The 17,526-nt window shown below is 32.7% G+C and overlaps 4 protein-coding genes across 4 annotated transcripts; 2 read left to right on the top strand and 2 right to left on the bottom strand.

The window, feature by feature from the left end:
• On the top strand, positions 1-2,903 carry LOC102622900 (uncharacterized). The gene is made up of 5 exons (XM_006465751.4): positions 1-600; positions 1,290-1,442; positions 1,532-1,673; positions 2,212-2,453; positions 2,576-2,903. Exons 1-5 carry the CDS (start codon positions 157-159, stop codon positions 2,780-2,782), a joined length of 1,188 nt encoding a protein of 395 aa, XP_006465814.2. The 5' UTR covers positions 1-156; the 3' UTR covers positions 2,783-2,903.
• Positions 2,904-4,523: 1,620 nt separating this feature from the next.
• On the bottom strand, positions 4,524-5,294 carry LOC127903856 (protein SENESCENCE-ASSOCIATED GENE 21, mitochondrial-like). Its single transcript, XM_052445120.1, has 2 exons — positions 5,004-5,294; positions 4,524-4,886 (listed from the first exon to the last, which is right to left on the bottom strand). Exons 1-2 carry the CDS (start codon positions 5,039-5,041, stop codon positions 4,652-4,654), a joined length of 273 nt encoding a protein of 90 aa, XP_052301080.1. The 5' UTR covers positions 5,042-5,294; the 3' UTR covers positions 4,524-4,651.
• A 6,980-nt stretch (positions 5,295-12,274) lies between these two features.
• Positions 12,275-13,269, top strand: LOC102623479 (FCS-Like Zinc finger 17-like). Its single transcript, XM_006465752.4, has 2 exons — positions 12,275-12,644; positions 12,749-13,269. Exons 1-2 carry the CDS (start codon positions 12,349-12,351, stop codon positions 12,927-12,929), a joined length of 477 nt encoding a protein of 158 aa, XP_006465815.1. The 5' UTR covers positions 12,275-12,348; the 3' UTR covers positions 12,930-13,269.
• Positions 13,270-16,371: 3,102 nt separating this feature from the next.
• Positions 16,372-17,145, bottom strand: LOC102609902 (agamous-like MADS-box protein AGL62). The gene has a single exon (XM_006466069.2). It carries the CDS (start codon positions 17,075-17,077, stop codon positions 16,418-16,420), a length of 660 nt encoding a protein of 219 aa, XP_006466132.2. The 5' UTR covers positions 17,078-17,145; the 3' UTR covers positions 16,372-16,417.
• Positions 17,146-17,526: the final 381 nt, after the last annotated feature.

Raw genomic sequence — 17,526 nt, 5'->3', positions numbered from 1 at the left:
TAATAATAATTAAAAAAAAAACCCCAAGTTCCACCGGAACCGCGAAATCACACAAAAATTTTCTCTCTCCAAGTACAAATTTTTCCCGAGAAAGTGACGCGTACATAACACCCCACCAAAACCACAATAACTTCTAAAACTAAACTGATTGTATAAATGTGGCACAGATCAGCATCTTTTATCCTGGACAAAAACCAAAACGACACCGTTTATCCGGCCGATTCCGTCACTCTAACTCCACCACCACCCTCAATCTCCACGCCCCAAAACCCTAACCCTAATCTTAACCGAAACATGTCTATGTCGGCGTACTACCAGACACGGGCGGCGCACCACGGCGTCGTGACTAGCGACTGGCTGGCGCAGTCGCAGGAGGCGGCCACGAGGGCAGTAGCGACGGGCGGACAGGAGATAGTTGATGGAGGGAAAAGCGGGAGGGCGTTTAGTGTGATTGATGAGTTTAATAATTGGAGAAAGCAACCGGATTTGGCTGAGGCTGTGGCGGCTATACGTGCTCTGGCGGCTGTTATTAGGAATAGTGAAGCGAAGACGATGATGGAGCTTGAAATTGAGCTCAAAAAAGCCTCCGATTCGCTTAAAGTAAGTTCTATCATTAGGATTTTAGGAAACGATTTATTTGTGAATTTGATGAGAATGCTATTTAGCTTGAATTTGACGTTTAGACTAGATGAAACATTAAACACTTGATTCAGGCTTGAACTTTGGCTAAGATTTTGTTTATCCGCTCATTGTTGGTATTTCATAGATTGGTGGACTCAAAGAATACTGTTAACTCTCAACGATGAAGAATGGATGCCTAATGGTTGATGTCAGTTATTCCTTTTGTTTTGTGCAATGCAATGCAAGCTCGATGGAGTTCAGTCATTACTTTTATTTTATTTTTTAATTTTGCGCAAGGCAAGCTTGATGGAGTTTGGATGTAAGGAAGGGAGAATTCTTTGTGGGGCCAGTTTATGAGTAGTTAGCGCCCTATTTCTTTTAGTTCCTTTTCTGATAAAATGTTAAGAGGTAATGAGGCAACAGATATTGAACCTTCTGTATTCCCCTTCACAAAGATAGGATTAATCTCCCAAAAAGTCAGTGTGTGTATATGGTATATTTGCATAAACTCTTTTGGTAGAGTTAAGTTCTGGCCTAATCATTGGAGTAGAAAAATAAGCAATTGAAAGCAGTAAGGCTGCTACTTTAAAATTTGTTGAAGAAGCAATTTCTGTTTTATGTTTCTCTTTCTTCCAGTCAAAATGACTATCCCTTTGCGTGTTTCCCAGTCTTGGGACACGACATCTATTTCGCTGACAGCAGGCTGTGACCTGTTCATGCGATACGTTACCAGAACTTCAGCTTTAGAATATGAGGATTTTAATTCAGCTAGATCTCGATTGATTGAACGTGCAGAGAAGTTTGGAGAGATATCTTATAAGGTACTTTAATTAAGTATGGCTACTACCTTGGGTCATTTGACACGACTTTCATGCAAAAACTCATTAACTAATTGGTGTATCTGGTACAGGCACGAAAGATCATTGCAATGCTTAGTCAAGATTTTATATTTGATGGTTGTACTATTTTGGTGCACGGCTTTTCCAGAGTTGTCATGGAAGTACTGAAGATGGCAGCACAAAATAAGAAACTCTTTAGAGTTCTCTGCACAGGTTCTTCCTTTACAGTTTACATCATTCTGTCATCTTGACTGGGCTATTCTTTGAGTGGATTCAATTAGCATTTAGTTGTATTGGAATGCAAGATCTAGTCATTTATTGGTATTTCGTTTACTACATCTGACCCTGCATTTCATGATATCACTTCCGGTACTGGTTCCGAAATTATCAGAATTATTTGTCATTATTAATTAGACACTAACATTGAAGTAATTAGAACATTAGGCAGAATAACTGCAAGATGTCATTGACATGAGGATGTTGTTTTATTGAATCTTTTCTGGTTATGCATTGTCATTGCACAATCTACCCCTTGGCATTCTGTTTCTTGCAATAAGACTGTTTATTGACAGCCCTCAGTGTTCTTAAGATTAAGGGGCTCTCTTGCTAGGCAGGTTTGTGGGTTGGACTGAATGTATAAACTAGGAAGTCAATCATGAGGCATACGTGGATTGATTATTTAGCAATGCATTGGTTGCTATATAATCCACTTGGTGTGCTAGAGTTCATTTTTCCTCCAAATTTGTTGTAGAGGGAAGGCCAGACAGATCAGGACTAAGATTGGCCAATGAGCTGGCCAAACTTGATGTTCCAGTGAAGCTCCTAATAGATTCTGCAGTTGCATATACAATGGACGAAGTGGATATGGTATTTGTTGGAGCAGATGGAGTGGTCGAAAGTGGAGGCATTATTAACATGATGGGTACTTACCAGATTGCATTGGTTGCACACAGCATGAACAAACCAGTTTATGTGGCAGCTGAGAGCTACAAGGTATTTTAATATTTGTTCATGACTTGCACTTACAATTACTTGCATTTATCACATTTGATGATAACATGAAATCTTATCAAAAGAAGGTGAGAATTTAAACTCACTATTTGCTTGCTCTGCAGTTTGCTCGTCTTTATCCATTGGACCAGAAAGACATGGGTCCTGCTTTACGCCCCATTGATTTTGGGGTACCCATACCATCCAAGGTTGAGGTTGAGACATCTGCTCGGGATTATACTCCTCCACAATATCTTACTCTGCTATTCACAGATTTAGGTGTTCTTACTCCATCTGTAGTTAGTGATGAGCTTATTCAGCTTTACTTGTAAACTGTAATGCTTGAATGTAATTTTATCTGAAAGGAAGTCTTCCCTGATTATTTTTTTTGAGTGTATTGTGATGCTTAATGCTAGCTCACTGTATATCGATCAATTGTCCTACTTTTTCGTACTTGGTTGAGTTCAGTTTCTGGAAAATTTGCACTGTTAATTTTATATCTGCTACTTGGGTGCCTAACAGGTCAAGCTCTTTATTGATTTTTTTTCCCCTGGTATTGAGCTGGAGCCTCAAAGGAAGCACCACAACAGTTGCAGGATATTATAGAAACTATAACTGGTAAATGGTAAAATTCAAAACTTCTGGGGAAAGGTCACTAGAAATATATACTAATGACATGTGTAATTAAATTTAATGGAATTATCACGTAATTTTTTTAAATACATATATATATATTATAATATTATTTATGTGTTGTATTGCTTACATCATATGGTACTTTTGATATATTCTTTTATATTTTCTAGACTTTTTCATTTATTGGAAATGCATTGTGTAATGCAAGCATTATTCCAAATTTTTCTTGCTCATGCACGTTTATCAATTTCAAAACCTTCCAGTTAATAAAAAGAAAAATTGAATTATTGGCACCTCTTTAAAAATCTATTAAAACCCTTGTTATGTATTTATATTTTTACCCACAACTGAAATTACTTAAAAAAACATATGTATTTGATAAAACTTACTCGTTAATTTGATTTCAACAAAAACTCTTTAGTTATATGTCCTAAATTTCAATTAAAATCTATTTTCCGCATAGAAACAACACTACTTGGGATGTTTTTAGATCCTGCAATAAGTTTTATGGTCAAGAAGATTTAATAAAGCCGAGGATTTGAGTTCACAATTCTTGTGCAGTTGAAGTTGATCTGACAAAGTCAATACTGTATGTAATTATATGTGTTCTATCCCCGACCAAAATTCTTTTATAAAGGAGGAACTAATTTCTTTACTAATCCTGCACGAATCAGCAAGCAGAACGTTAACTTCTCCAAATAAACTCAATAGCTATTTTAATCAAAACAAACCACTCTCAAATTTCTTTGCTATCAACTCTTGAAGAAAATCGATTTAGCCGTTACTCAGGTTTATCATTAACATTTTCTTTTTCTTTTTTACTATTTAGGGTTACTTTGGGAATTAGGTCTCATTTGAGATTGAGGTGCTGTAACAGATGCTGTGGAAAAAAAAACTGTAACTATTAAACAAAAGTTAATAATATGTGGTGAATATAAATTTTAAATAATAATTTTGACAAAATTATTAAAAATATAATAGATTTTTCATTATACAAGTGAAAAATCAGATCAACATATCTTACAAGTTACAGCTGTAATTTTTAAACTACAGCTGTCCAACTTTAATTCCAAACGCACCCTTAGTGAGGTGTATAAAAACTTGTTAGAGGGGTGCTAATAGTTGCACTCTAAAAAGAATTTTAGTAAGTGAAGGCCAAAATCATTCGCAATTCTAATGCTGCAAAAACTCTTATCTTATAAGAATTTGAGATGAAATTAAGTTCTTTTCGAAATAAAAGAATCGTTATCCAAACAAATCTTAAAAGATTCTAAAAGAAATCCTGTTCAAGGTTCAAAATTCAAGAAAAGATGCTAATAAAATAAAAGAATTTCGTTATTGCGCCATTGATAATCTCTATTAATGTTTGAGCACGAAATGAAATTATAATTCACAAAGATCATCAACTCAACTCATAGACAGTGTTTAACAAAGAGATTGAACAAGTATAAAACCATCATTATTTGATTGAACAATTGAAGAAAAGACTGACCATGAAACACAAAATGCATACATCATCAAATCAAAGTAAGTAAAGTCGTCGAATTTTTAATTTTGGAAACTGTTCAAGAGTCATTCTTCTTGATCTTGGGGAGTAATTGGTCTCTAAGATCAGCAGCATCAATCTGATTAAATTGACTCTCCGGAATCCAGTTGCCGGTGTTAGGATCCCTCATCCAAAATTCTTCTTTCTCGACACCACAAACTGATTCTGCCTTCATATCCGTCATCTTCCTCATTACTTCCGCGGCCGCCGGCTGCTTCCCTCCCACATTCCCCGCGGCCACCGCATTTGATCGCCTACAAAATCTCAAAACAAATATTAAAGCAATATATATATATATAAAGAAAAGGGTATGCATTTGTTAGTCAATATTATTGTTAAATCTTTGCATGAATGGAAAATAAGCACTTTACCTGAGAAGCAGAAAGCTATTTGAAAACTTGGAAGCCATGTTGACAAGAGAAAGCAAAAAGCAGATTAAGTTTTTAAGTGCGCGAAGGGTTTTATATGGTAAGGAGATAAGAACGATCGTTTTTTAGAGGACTCGTAATAACTAGTAGGGTTTATATAGGGATATTACAGACAGAGTTTAAAGAATCCGTTTGAAAATTTTCTGGACAAAAAAAGGAAACGTGATTTGTGCTGTGTCCTATGCAATTTGGGAAGAACCAGCTGCTTTGAATTTGAATCCTTTAGGGAATACGATTTTTAGTATTTTGCTTTTTGCTTTTACGTTAATGGGAGGGAGATTATCTAATTATGATTTATAAGTAATAATAGAGGATAAGTATCTGCTAATTGGGTTGTCTTGTCGATATTTTGAGCTAAATATAGTTTAACATTCATAAGGAAAAACCCCACAAACCAAATGTTACATTTTTTTCTCTTCATCTCCCTAATTTTACACAATAACTTTGTGTCATTTATTTACTTTATTTGCAAATAAATAAATTAGGTGACTTATGCTGGTCTGGCTTTAAAAAGGAAAAAAAAAATCTTGGATCGATATGACTCCACAAACTTAGATGTGTTCACATTTATTTATACTCTCCAACACTAGAATTGACTACAATTTGCAAAAAGGGCCAAAGACAAGATTGATTCCCTCAGCTGGCAGATTCACAATATCTTGACTCATGACTCATGCCTCATGCATAGAGTCAAATTTTCTTGCAAATTAAAACCAGCTTATTTGATCATTCAATTACATCATCACACGGATTACGGCAGCAACTCGAACAATATTGTTCCTTGAATCAACGTATTAATTATTTATCTTATCATAGAAGAAAATAGACAATTGATTTCAGATTTTCAATATCGCATATCTTTTTCAATGTTTGTGTTTTTATTCTTGGTATAATTAATATTATTCCTCTTTTTTTATTGCTAGTGGAAACTCGACCGATACCAACTCTTTTCTTCTTTCATTTTCGTTTCTGGAAGTTATATGGCATTATCTCAAACTTGACATGTATCTAAACAGCATGGATTTATATATGTAAGGACAGAGACAATGAATTAATGCTTCTGAAAAAGAAACGTCCGAATTCCTAATACTACTTAATAAGTAAAATGAAATCAAATTTTGATTACTTTTAATTAATCTATATGTGTGTGTGTGTGTGTACGAAATTATAGATTAATTGGAAGCCATAAAGTTATTGATTCTCAATCCAAAAGCCAACTGAGTATGTGAAATGATCCCACGTTAGCCAATATTTCTCTCTCTATACTTTGCATTTTTATATTTTAATTGTCATTCTTTTTCCCGGTATATTACCAGCTGATTAATATCTATATATAATGCATTAATTGTGTAACTGATATAAAACTAGAGCTTGCCATATTTCTAGAATATGGATGGTATATTAGTATATATCAGCTTATAGTTGGTCCAACGGAATTAAGTATCTTCAGGAATATGAAATATGTGATTGAGAGGGTCAGTGGATAAGAATGAAAAAAGATAACTTAGGAACTTCGAGATACTGATATGAAGAGGGTTGCGGGGAACCCACGGGCATGCTGCAGAGAACAATTGAGAAGGATCCAAACAAGAAGCACATTAATAGTAACAATTTAAGAGATTGAACAAGACAAGTAGATATCACTATTAACGTGGTTGATGGATTAACAGAAAATACACATCAAATTAAGCAAACATAAAGTCTTCGAAATAAAATTTTGAAAATTATTTCATCAAGAATCATTATTCTTCCTGGGCAGCAACTGCTCTCTAAGGTCAGCAACATCAATCTGATTAAATTGACTCTCCGGAATCCAGTTGCCGGTGATGGGATCCTTCATCCAAAATTCTTCTTTCTTCACACCACAAACATGTGCCCTAGAATCCGTCACCTTCGTCGTCAATGATGCAGCTGCCACAGCCGCCGGCTGCTGCCCTCTCAAATTCTCCGCTGCCACCGCATAAGATCGCCTGCTTCATCACAAAACACAAACAAATTAAATATATATAAACATGTATTTAGTAACAAGATACGAAAAGATTATTTATTAACAACTACTACTAGTATTATTATTATTATTATTATTATTATTATTATTATTATTATATCATTGCATGCATGGATAAAACTGAAAGATGTGCACTTACCTTAGAAGAAGAAAGCTGTTTGAAAACTTAGAGGCCATAATCAACAAGATTAAGCAAAAGCAGATAGATTTTTTCCGTGAAGGTTCACTATTAGAGGAGAATACGATGGTTTGAATATTTTAACGTGAAGAGAGTAGGGTTTATACAGAGATGCAGACAGGTCGAAATTAAATCCTCGCAAGTTATTTATGCAAAAAAGATATGCAATTGGTGCTGTGTCCTTAAACAATTTGGTGTAATCCAACTAATTTGAATCCTTTAGGGTATAGGACTCTAAGTTTTTGTCTCCCTTTAGGTAATTGAGTGACGTTTAATTACTAATTATATTAATCGACGCAAAACCATATGGTCGCAACTTAGGTTAAAGTTTTGCCCTGGTCATGGGTTATCTTGTCCATGATATATTAAGTAAAAATTTAACATTAAACCAAATACAATCAAAATCTTATAGAAATTGTCTTTAAAATATATATTTAAGCACCATGTAGTACAATCTTTACAGGTTAAAACTGACATGTTCTATAATCTTTATGTCAACTTAAAAGATTGAATGACACGTCGATCGGATCTTTACACAGATCTAAAGCTTTTACGCATGTCATGAGTTGGTCAAAGAGATTGTACAAGTTGTCAATTGGATATTTATGCCCACTTAAATTCCAAAAAAAAAAAATTAAATTTAATAGTTATACGCACATACTGAATAACTATTAACCATAACCTCATAGCCTTGTAAAAATATCATAAAATCTCAGACAAACTCTTACTTTTCTAAAATGCAAACAGCCAACTTAATGAGCATCTAACGTATAATTAACTTCGCAAAAGCTACTGATTCCCATTTCTCAAAGCAAACAGCCAACTTAATTAGCATCTAATATTGTCTTTCCAGGTTATATATTTTATCACCATTTTTTTTTATTTAGTGGTATATTACCAGCTTAGTATCAATAATTAATGCATTGTGTGACTGGCAATTAATCCCGAAGCCAGGGCCAGATTTATACATATCCCGTGAAGTTGAAGCAAAGCATCTATGCAATGGTCTGCTGAGTCGATCACGATTACCCATTAGAGTTTAGAGCTTAATTTCCATATTAAGAATATTTAGTATATCTTTATATAGTCGGTCCAAAAGAATTAGGCATCTTTATGAAGAATATAATAATAATATCTTAGTCACATACAAGTTTATTTTAATTCCCATTTATGATTTAGTACAATGGAAGTTGAATCTGATGGCTAAAGTCGACCATTGATTATTTGCTAAGATAAAGCTATTACTTCACATACTATAAACAGAGAGATGGACAGAAAAGAGGAGGATTATGCTACTATATTTGCAAAACTTTTAATTCAAATATTCAATTTAGTGCATTCACCATTGGTAACACGTGTGCTGGAATCACAGTAAATTGTCGGGACGCATTTCTCTTCCAATTTAATCAGGTAGGGGTATTCATTTTCCCCACTAATATATAAATCCCACTAATAAAGGTCAAGCATGACATCTATCTAGTATTATGGCCCATTTGAAATTATTTTTGGAAAGTTTAAAAGTAATTTTAAAAAATTAAAAATTAATTTTGATGTTTGTTAATTTTTTTTTTTAAAATCACTTTTGTCAAAATCCCTCATCTTATAGTAGATTTTAAAAAGTAGTGAAGAACTAAGTTTTCAAAATATGATTTTGAGAGAATCACTTTTATATTTAATACAATTCCATATAAATCTTCATATAGATTATAAAAATCTAAAATTATCCTTATCACTTTAGAAATAAAAGCATTAGCTTTAAATAGATTATCACTATTATGAATTATATTTAGATAACAAAACGAAAAAATAAACTTAATAATGTAAAATATTTATTTTAGTTATCAATTATTATAGGTACGTAATAAAAAATATTTTATATAAAGGTTTAAATAAATTTTGTTCAATATTATGTCTAATTCAGTCATTATATTATTACAGCAGCTTAATAGTAAAATTTGCTAAACACATACGATTGCTTTTAAGAACTCACGACACTTTTAAAAATAAATTTGATCAAATATTTAGTTTATTCTCTTCACAACTGATTATTTTTACAACATAGCTAACACAATTATTTTAAAAGTTACAGTATTTACAAACTGACCCTAAATGTGAGTAAGATAGACTAAATTCTAATATATTTCTTATTGTAATAAGTAATGTGTGTGTGTGTGTGTGTGTGTGTGTGTGTGTGTGTGTGTGTGTGTAAATGTTTCGATCTAGAATTTTGGATTTTTTGAAGTCCGAGAAAGATATTAAACTATATACTTTAATAGTATTAAATCAAAAAAGTTATTAAACCATATGGTTTAATAATATAATGTTATTACATTAAAAATCATATAACTTAATAGTTTTCTGAACTTTAATAAAGTTAGAATCTTAAACCAGATTAGCACTCATAAAGGGAGGAGTGGTGATATTTGCCCTCTTAATTCATCTCATTAGCCTCATTAATAAGTATAAAACAACTTTTCACTCGAAATATACCCTATATAATCCCCAATTTGTCCTTTTTTTTATCCTTATTATCATTCACTTCTTTAGAAAATCCTCGTTTCATATTATGAACCCTCATTTTTATTTTAAACTTAATTAAATTATTTGATTCTTATTTAGAATAATCTTGAAGTGATGAAGAAGAAAGCTTTCAGTTCATTGCAAATGAGTTATGAATTCTTTCATGTTTTTTAATGTCCATCCAGTATAACATAATGAACTGAAAGAACCAAAAGGCGCTGTTAATAAGGCAGTTAGGCAGCTGGTGGAGAAGGAGATGAAGGGGGTGAGGATTAAACCACTGGCATTACCCTTGAACCAATTCCAATCAAAAAAATTATATGCCATCATTAGTAGAGTTCTATTGCTATTTTATTGTTATTTTTATTTTAGTATTTTGAAACCCTCACAAATTTTGTTTAATTATAGAAGTAGCAGATAGTGAATTAAAAAAATATTATTATTGAAAAAGAGATAATCGTGGTCATATATAATTAAATTTAAATAAATTACAAGTTTAAGTGTAAAATTGTGGGGCATGTAAAACTTTAAGATAAAGTGATTGGTGAGAATTGGAGAGATAAATTGGAGTAACAAAAAAAAAAATCACCACTCTAAAGGAACTGATAAGCCCGAAGGAAAACTGGCAAATACGTCCAACCCAAACATAAATAAATAAGCCCAGCCTTATTTAAAAAGTGATGAGCCCATTTTCTAGTGGGCCGAGAGTCAATAAGTATCGGTCTCTTCCGATACTGATCCTTGCCCTTTTATTTTTAATTTTCTCAAACAGTTTAAAGAAGGAATTAAGAAAAAAAAATGGATAGGAAAGGGAAAAGCCACTATATCCCATGAATTTTAATTATATAAATAATGACTTACTTGGTTTCAAAATGTCAAACATATTCCCTTTATGAGTCACATAGATGATATACAGAACACTTTTTCAAAAATGTCTTGGATTATGTATGATTATTTTTAAAGGGTTAATCTCGGATTAATCCCCTAATGGAAAAACATTCTTCAAAATATCTTTTAAATTATTGTAAATTTCAACTTACTCTCTATTTTTTTGTAAAGAAAATAAAAAAAAAAATCATCAACCCACTTTTTTTTTTTGGGAACAAAAATGAGGTTAAATCAAAATTCACAATAATTTAGAAGATATTTTTAAAATTATTATTTCACAAGGATAATCCAAAATTTACCCATGTCTTAACCTAAGGAGGGGTCAATGTGATCATTTTTTAAACTAATGGATCAATATTGACATGTGAGTAAATTTTGAGCGTCTTAATGGTTTTTACCCATATTAACAAAAAAAAAAATGTACAAAATGAGATAAGACAGAAGAATTCCTCCAAAAAAAAAAAAAAAACGAATCGCCGTTTGATTATTTGTGCAGTCAAAGTTCTTAATTATCTCCTATTACTAGTTTACTAATAATCAAACCTATGGGCACGAAGCATATTCCAATATCCATAACAAATTCAACTATGCCTGAAAGGGGCAATATTCTAATCTACTTCGTGGGGCAGATCACTTCTCCAAGAGATTTTTCGACAAATTTTACTGGTCGGCTGGGATCAAGAGGACTTTGAATAACTTCGATCAAATTAAAAATGTAATCAATAGCGAATGAGAATGTTGTGTTGTAGGCTCATAATTCATAAACTATTTTACGAAATGCTTGAGAGCTACACACAGCATGCAGCACGTTTCAGGCTTTCGGCTTGGATTTGACAACAACACAATTATTTCTACTTTTTAAGTTTTAACCTTGGCCTTTATTTGAATGAGTTAAATTATAGTTGCATACTTAATTTTTTTTTTCCCCCTTCAAATGTAGAACGTTTTGTCACTTGATCTATCTTAAAAGGAGCAACGGGATAAATTAAACAAGATGTCAATTAACTCTTAATATTATTTAATTTTAATGCCGATGAAAAATTTTGGTGACTTAATCGATCTTATCATTCAGCTCACAACAATAATTGACGCTTATATTTGTTGCTACCATAAAAACAATTATATGTGATGAGGAGTAGATGGATTTAGATCCTCACATAAAAATTAAGAAAAATCAATTTAAGAAAAAATCTAAATCTTCTAAAAAAAAAGAGAGAGATATAAAATGAATAGCATCCATTAATCACACAAATTTTTTCACGTTTATAATGTTGGTCTAAAGCATAAATTCAAAAATATTAAAAAAAAAAGAAAAGAAAAATATCTTGTTCTTGGTAGGGGCCATGACAAAAGTAAAGGTCAAAAGCTCCCATTCCAATCTCACCAAATTTTATTAAATAACCCATCAATCAAAAGCAAACGCGGCCTAGAACAGTAAGTTCAATAATCAATAAATATCTTAACCAGGCAAAATTTATTTAGCTCCACGTGCATTCAAACAAAAACCAACGTGTTTAATTATTCACTTTTCACTCGAGAATTGATTATTTTATTTCTATGTTTGGCCCCAGAACCAGAAGAAGTTGCTTTTTTGTTTCCTTTTTATACCACCCGTCAGTTCACTCCTACTTCACAAACCTTCCCCAACTCAACTCTCATTACTCTTTCTTTCTCTCAGAAAAAAAAAAAAAAAAATGCTTCTGAAGTCTATAATAAGTGCTTTTAAGATGGAAGAAGACACCAAAGAGAGCAAAAATAGGTACCCACACGCAAGCTCATCAAACGAGGGCACAGTGATTGTTGGCTTGAAAATTCTTGCTCAAATTTCACAGAGTAGGTCTAACGTTGTCGTGAAACCAGCTTTGGTATCAACAAGATCAGATTCTCGACGACGACCATCAGCAAGTGGGGATCAATATTATTGCTATCTCAAGTCATGCTATCTTTGCAACAAGAACTTGAGCTTAGACAAAGAAGTTTACATGTACAGGTGAAAATGTGTTTTTTTTTTTTTTCCTTTTCCCTCGTAGTGAGGGTACTCTACGTATAACCATTTAATAAAATCGTGACAAGTGAATGACTGTTCATATGCAGAGGTGACCAAGGATTTTGCAGCATCGAATGCCGAGACAGGCAGATTTTTTTGGATGAAATGAAGGAATTAGAAGCTTCTAGAAAGCAATTTCTAAAATCTAATAACAGGCATTGTAATATTGGAGCTGATCGTCGTCATCATCGGGGTGAGACTCGAGTCTTTTTAGAGGAGCTCCGTTGAGAAATAAACACAGCATAATAAGCCACCATATTCCCAGAGAAATATATATTGGGCTATAATCTGATAATTATTTTAATTAGGTGCTTTTTTAATTATATTTATATATTTTCCTCAATATGTGCAATTGATTTGGATAATGTAAAAGTGGAGGAAAAAGAGAGTAGCAGAAGCTAGCTAGCTGGGATATTTCGACGGGGTATTGTTATAATAAATATTCACTTTCAGTTGTCGAGATAAGTGCAGCAATTTCTCATTCTTGGCTATCACTCTCAATTCTTGTCTGTTAACAATAGAATTCACTGTTGTATACAGGCTGTCTTTGGTGACTTATCACTAGATATTTCGATCGCTTCCATTAGAATGACCAATTTTATTTCTGAGAAATTGTGGCCTGTGGTGCATATATCTGTTAGATTCTTGTCATATGTGATCAATTATCAAAATTGAATACACTACGAAAATTAATTAAACGGATGAGAGAGAATACACTAAAGGACCACTTACTCAAGGGAAAAAAATTCTTAAACTGGGTTTATGCTAAATTTTGATTAGTAAGTATTTAATTTCGAGACGAAAATAAATTTGAGATGAAGTGGTTCCCACTCACCATATCATGACTATCTTATCGTGTGATTAGATTCATAAACTTAAAATGAAGAATTATTATTTTATCTGTTAGATATATTTATTAATCTGATGGTAGATGCATTTACATTAACTAATATATATTGTGTGAGACTTGGTGGAAATGGCCTCAACCATGAATACTTATTTTAGGACACTTGTATTTAATAATGCCAAATTTTCAGGGTTGATTTAGATGCACCTCGGCACGAGGGAGAAAGAGGGGAGGACTCCTTTCAACTGCCTTCAAATTTCAAGTAGTGGAGCTATTTCAATGCCAGCCCCGCTCAGCTCTCTAGATTGATTAATTTGCATGGGAAATTGTTTTAATTACTTTCTTCTTCCGCAAAAATCAAACTCAATAGATATGTTTAGAAAACTGCTTAATAATTAATCAATTAACTAATGATCCTTCAAATTTCCCAATAACATAGCATGGGTGAGAATTTCATATAATTTATATCAAGGACTATAAATCGAGCTAAATCTTTAAAACACAAGGCATCCCTCAAGAAGGAGAAAAAAAAATGGTGGGAGTATCAAGTTCTAATAACAATAACAATCAACTATTAGTTGAGGATTTTTAGTTCTCAGCTTTACAAGATAAGGACTACATATTTCCAATATCATATGAGTTATAAGCTGAAGAGTTACAGCTTCAAGGGTTTTTAATGTCTTCAGCAATTTTTTCAATGACGAAAAATGTATCACCAAAAAATGGAAGATTATAACTATTTCATTCCCAAGAAATAAACCGGCGAGTCTTCTCAATCTCAAAGTATTAGAGCTTTTGTTTCATCTGCACAGATGCAAAATCGACCCAGGAATTGTTTAGAAGCAACAATTGCATTCACTCGTTTTGCAATAATTGTACTGCCAATTATGTTGCATCAAGGATATAAGAAAATATATCTATGGTCAAGTGCCCTGAATTGGAGGGTAAGGGAATTTTGAAGCCACAGTTTTGTTGCGGCATTATTCCGAAAGAAATGTATGATAGATGGGGAGAAGCTCCCTCACGTTTAAGAATTCTTGGGCTATATTAGTTCATGATGGAGGGCAAATTGCGACTGTATCTGAATGCCATGTATGTCATAGATCCTGTTTGGGATTCAAGTTGGACAACTGTAGCTTTTACGCTATAGTATTAAAATTCTTGATAAGATTAATTGTTGTAATTTAGAAGTTGATTTGATTTTACACTTGTATAATGAAAAAAATATTATTTTTTTTACTAATTTTACCAAAATTATTATTTAAAAATATATTATGATGTGCTATTTGTTTTTATTTCATAGTTGTTGTACCCTTTTTTTTTTTAATAGTACCTCGATATCAAATAAGGCCATACACAGACTATTTTATACTCAGCACACGGTTTCATGACATGTGGAGATCAATTGTAAGGAGTTTCGTAAATTTGGAGAGGATGAAAGAGATGAGGGAGATATTATGTTAATGGAGCTTGCGCACAATGATAGGTGGAGGTGATGCCCCAATTGCAAATTTTATATGGAAGAGATTCTTGGCTGCTTGCACATCAAATGCAGGTTAGCATAGTTTAATTTAATTCATCATTTCATCAAACATGCTATTTCTCATTGACATATGTAGCTGTTAGATTATCTATAGTTTTAGCCTTTCAATTGGCAAATCAGCAGTGGATTTGAGTTTTGCTATGGTTGTGGATCTACCACGTCACGAATGCGTAAGTGTGTCGACAACTCTGAGTTTCTTCCTATCTTTTGTTTCTCTTACTTTCTTTTTTTAATGGAATGAAGTTCTGTGATTTAATTGAAATAAGCTGATTTATTGCAGTTTGCTGATTTATTACAGTTTGATGGCAAATAATAGGTGTATTCCTAAAAGGTCACTAGCAAAACTCTGTATTTTAATTATAAAAAAAATCACAATAACGTCACCGCCGCCGACAAAGAGTCCCCAACATAAGAGCTCAAATAATTCATTTCCCTCCACAATGTTGGATAATTGAAGTAGATAATCCACAGTTAGGATTCTCCTCATAGTCTCGCGGTATACTTTTAAACTATATTATAAACGTACTGATTTAGATTCTTAAATGAATTCAAATTCAAATTGTAAAAATTAAAAATAAAAGAAACTACTAACATAACCTTCTAATTCGTTTCTATATGTATATATATATATATATATGTATATATATGTATGTATGTATGTATAAGAAAAAAAGGGTGCAATTAAGAATGATTCAGAGTCAGGAAAGAGAGAAAGAAGTTTCTATAGTAATCTTTCATGCCTGTAACATGCTATTTTTATGGACACCACTCCCAAGTGCTATTTGTACGAGGGATTCACTCTCATAACTATTAGCTATTTCGTGTTTAACAAGAAGAGAATTTGTTATAAGTGACCAAAAATATTTGTAAAAATACAAAATAAAAAATCTAGACCGTTTTTGTTAGATCATCAAACTTACCTAATAATTAAGGACAAGTGCATAATATTTTTTGTTTATAAAAGTCTTATATAACTTTATTTTTAGGAATGCCAAAGACAAGAGTTCATATGATTGGCTTCGTGATCGTGAATTCCAAATGATAGTTTATACAATCCATTAATTGCATAAAAAAAATTATATTAATGCTAAAAATAAAGAAACAACAAGCATTCTAATAATTGAAACACTACTTAACATGTGCTGATATAAAAATCCATACTTTTTAAGAGTCGAAATTCAGTAATATATTATCCAAAACCCTAACTTCTGGAATAAAGTATATATGATCCATTGCATAACAACATTAACGGTTAACCCATGTATATTGTCTTAAAACAAATTAATTATTAAAACAAAAATAACCCTACAGTAATATATTCATACCCTACAAATCAAGATTCCGCAAAATTCCATCTTCATTTGTACCCTCTAATAGGCAACAAAGATCATCAAACTCGGATCCAAAATCAATAGGGACGTTATTATCAATATTGAATTGGTTCACGAAATTATTACTTGCCTGAGAAGCGGCAGCTAGTTCATCAACCTTTGATTTAACACTCGTCTTTAATTTTTCCAAGGACTTCAAATAAAGCTCAAGTTCATCCCTCTCCATATCATCAATCGAGTATTGATCCCACCAAAATACTCCGTTAGCTCCGTCATTGCCTCGTTTCTTAGCAATCTCATCTCTCTTTTTCTCCTCTTCTTTCAATCGTTTCAGTAACTCCACGTATTCTTGTTTAAGCCTCTCTAGCTTTTCATCCTCAACCGTCGTCGCGGCCAAAGAAGATTCAGCACCAGCTCCGGTGAGAAAGCGATCAAGAACATCATCGGGGTTCGGGTGGCCGAAAGTGAAAGCCCTCTTGTGGGGGGACATGATCACAATGGCAACTTCAGCACCACATAACACACAAAGCTCAGAAGCTTTGTTGAAAAGCCCCTTCTTGCGTTTTGAGAATGTTACTTGGCGAGCACTCTTGCGTTCAACTCTCTTGATTTCGATCTTTTGAAGACCTTTATTTTTCTGCTTTGATGCTTCCATATTTGTTGTCTGAAACTGGAGATTAACAAGGCTTTTGTAATTAGGGTATTTGATGTAATAACGATTAATCTTAATGTTATGTGTGAATTTATAGTAGGTTGCCAGTTAATTTCTTTCTTCCCTCGGCAAGATTAGACGGCTGGGATTAAATTCGTGCTTGGTTATTTTTCCAATATTCAGCTTGTAGATCAAAAGAGGAAACTAAATCAATAAAAGTTAAAGTCATATCTCCAGAGATTTTGTATTCCTTAACAATGTCCTGCAAATTTGCGTGTGTAAGATTTTTCTGGCTTCGTTAAGTCTATATAGCTTTATTGTAACATATAATGGTAAAATTACAGATTCTCCCCTCAAATATTAAGTTCAAAACAACTACACCCAAACTTAAAGATTCATCCATATTGTCCCTAATGAATCTAAGTTACTTCACAAATTGTAAGTATTCATAA

The sequence above is a fragment of the Citrus sinensis genome, chromosome 7, assembly GCF_022201045.2.
Source record: "Citrus sinensis cultivar Valencia sweet orange chromosome 7, DVS_A1.0, whole genome shotgun sequence".
Lineage (NCBI taxonomy): Eukaryota > Viridiplantae > Streptophyta > Magnoliopsida > Sapindales > Rutaceae > Citrus > Citrus sinensis.
This window is presented reverse-complemented; position numbering and strand designations above follow the sequence as displayed.

Coding starts and splice junctions, on each gene's coding strand:
- LOC127903856 (XM_052445120.1), bottom strand. CDS start 5,041: ATGGCTTCCAAGTTTTCAAATAGCTTTCTGCTTCTCAG. Junction 4,887..5,003: donor AATAGCTTTCTGCTTCTCAG/GTAAAGTGCTTA, acceptor GAGATTTTGTAG/GCGATCAAATGCGGTGGCCG.
- LOC102622900 (XM_006465751.4), top strand. CDS start 157: ATGTGGCACAGATCAGCATCTTTTATCCTGGACAAAAACCAAAACGAC. Junction 601..1,289: donor AAGCCTCCGATTCGCTTAAA/GTAAGTTCTATC, acceptor CGTGTTTCCCAG/TCTTGGGACACGACATCTAT. Junction 2,454..2,575: donor TGGCAGCTGAGAGCTACAAG/GTATTTTAATAT, acceptor CTTGCTCTGCAG/TTTGCTCGTCTTTATCCATT.
- LOC102623479 (XM_006465752.4), top strand. CDS start 12,349: ATGCTTCTGAAGTCTATAATAAGTGCTTTTAAGATGGAAGAAGACACC. Junction 12,645..12,748: donor AAAGAAGTTTACATGTACAG/GTGAAAATGTGT, acceptor GTTCATATGCAG/AGGTGACCAAGGATTTTGCA.
- LOC102609902 (XM_006466069.2), bottom strand. CDS start 17,077: ATGGAAGCATCAAAGCAGAAAAATAAAGGTCTTCAAAAGATCGAAATC.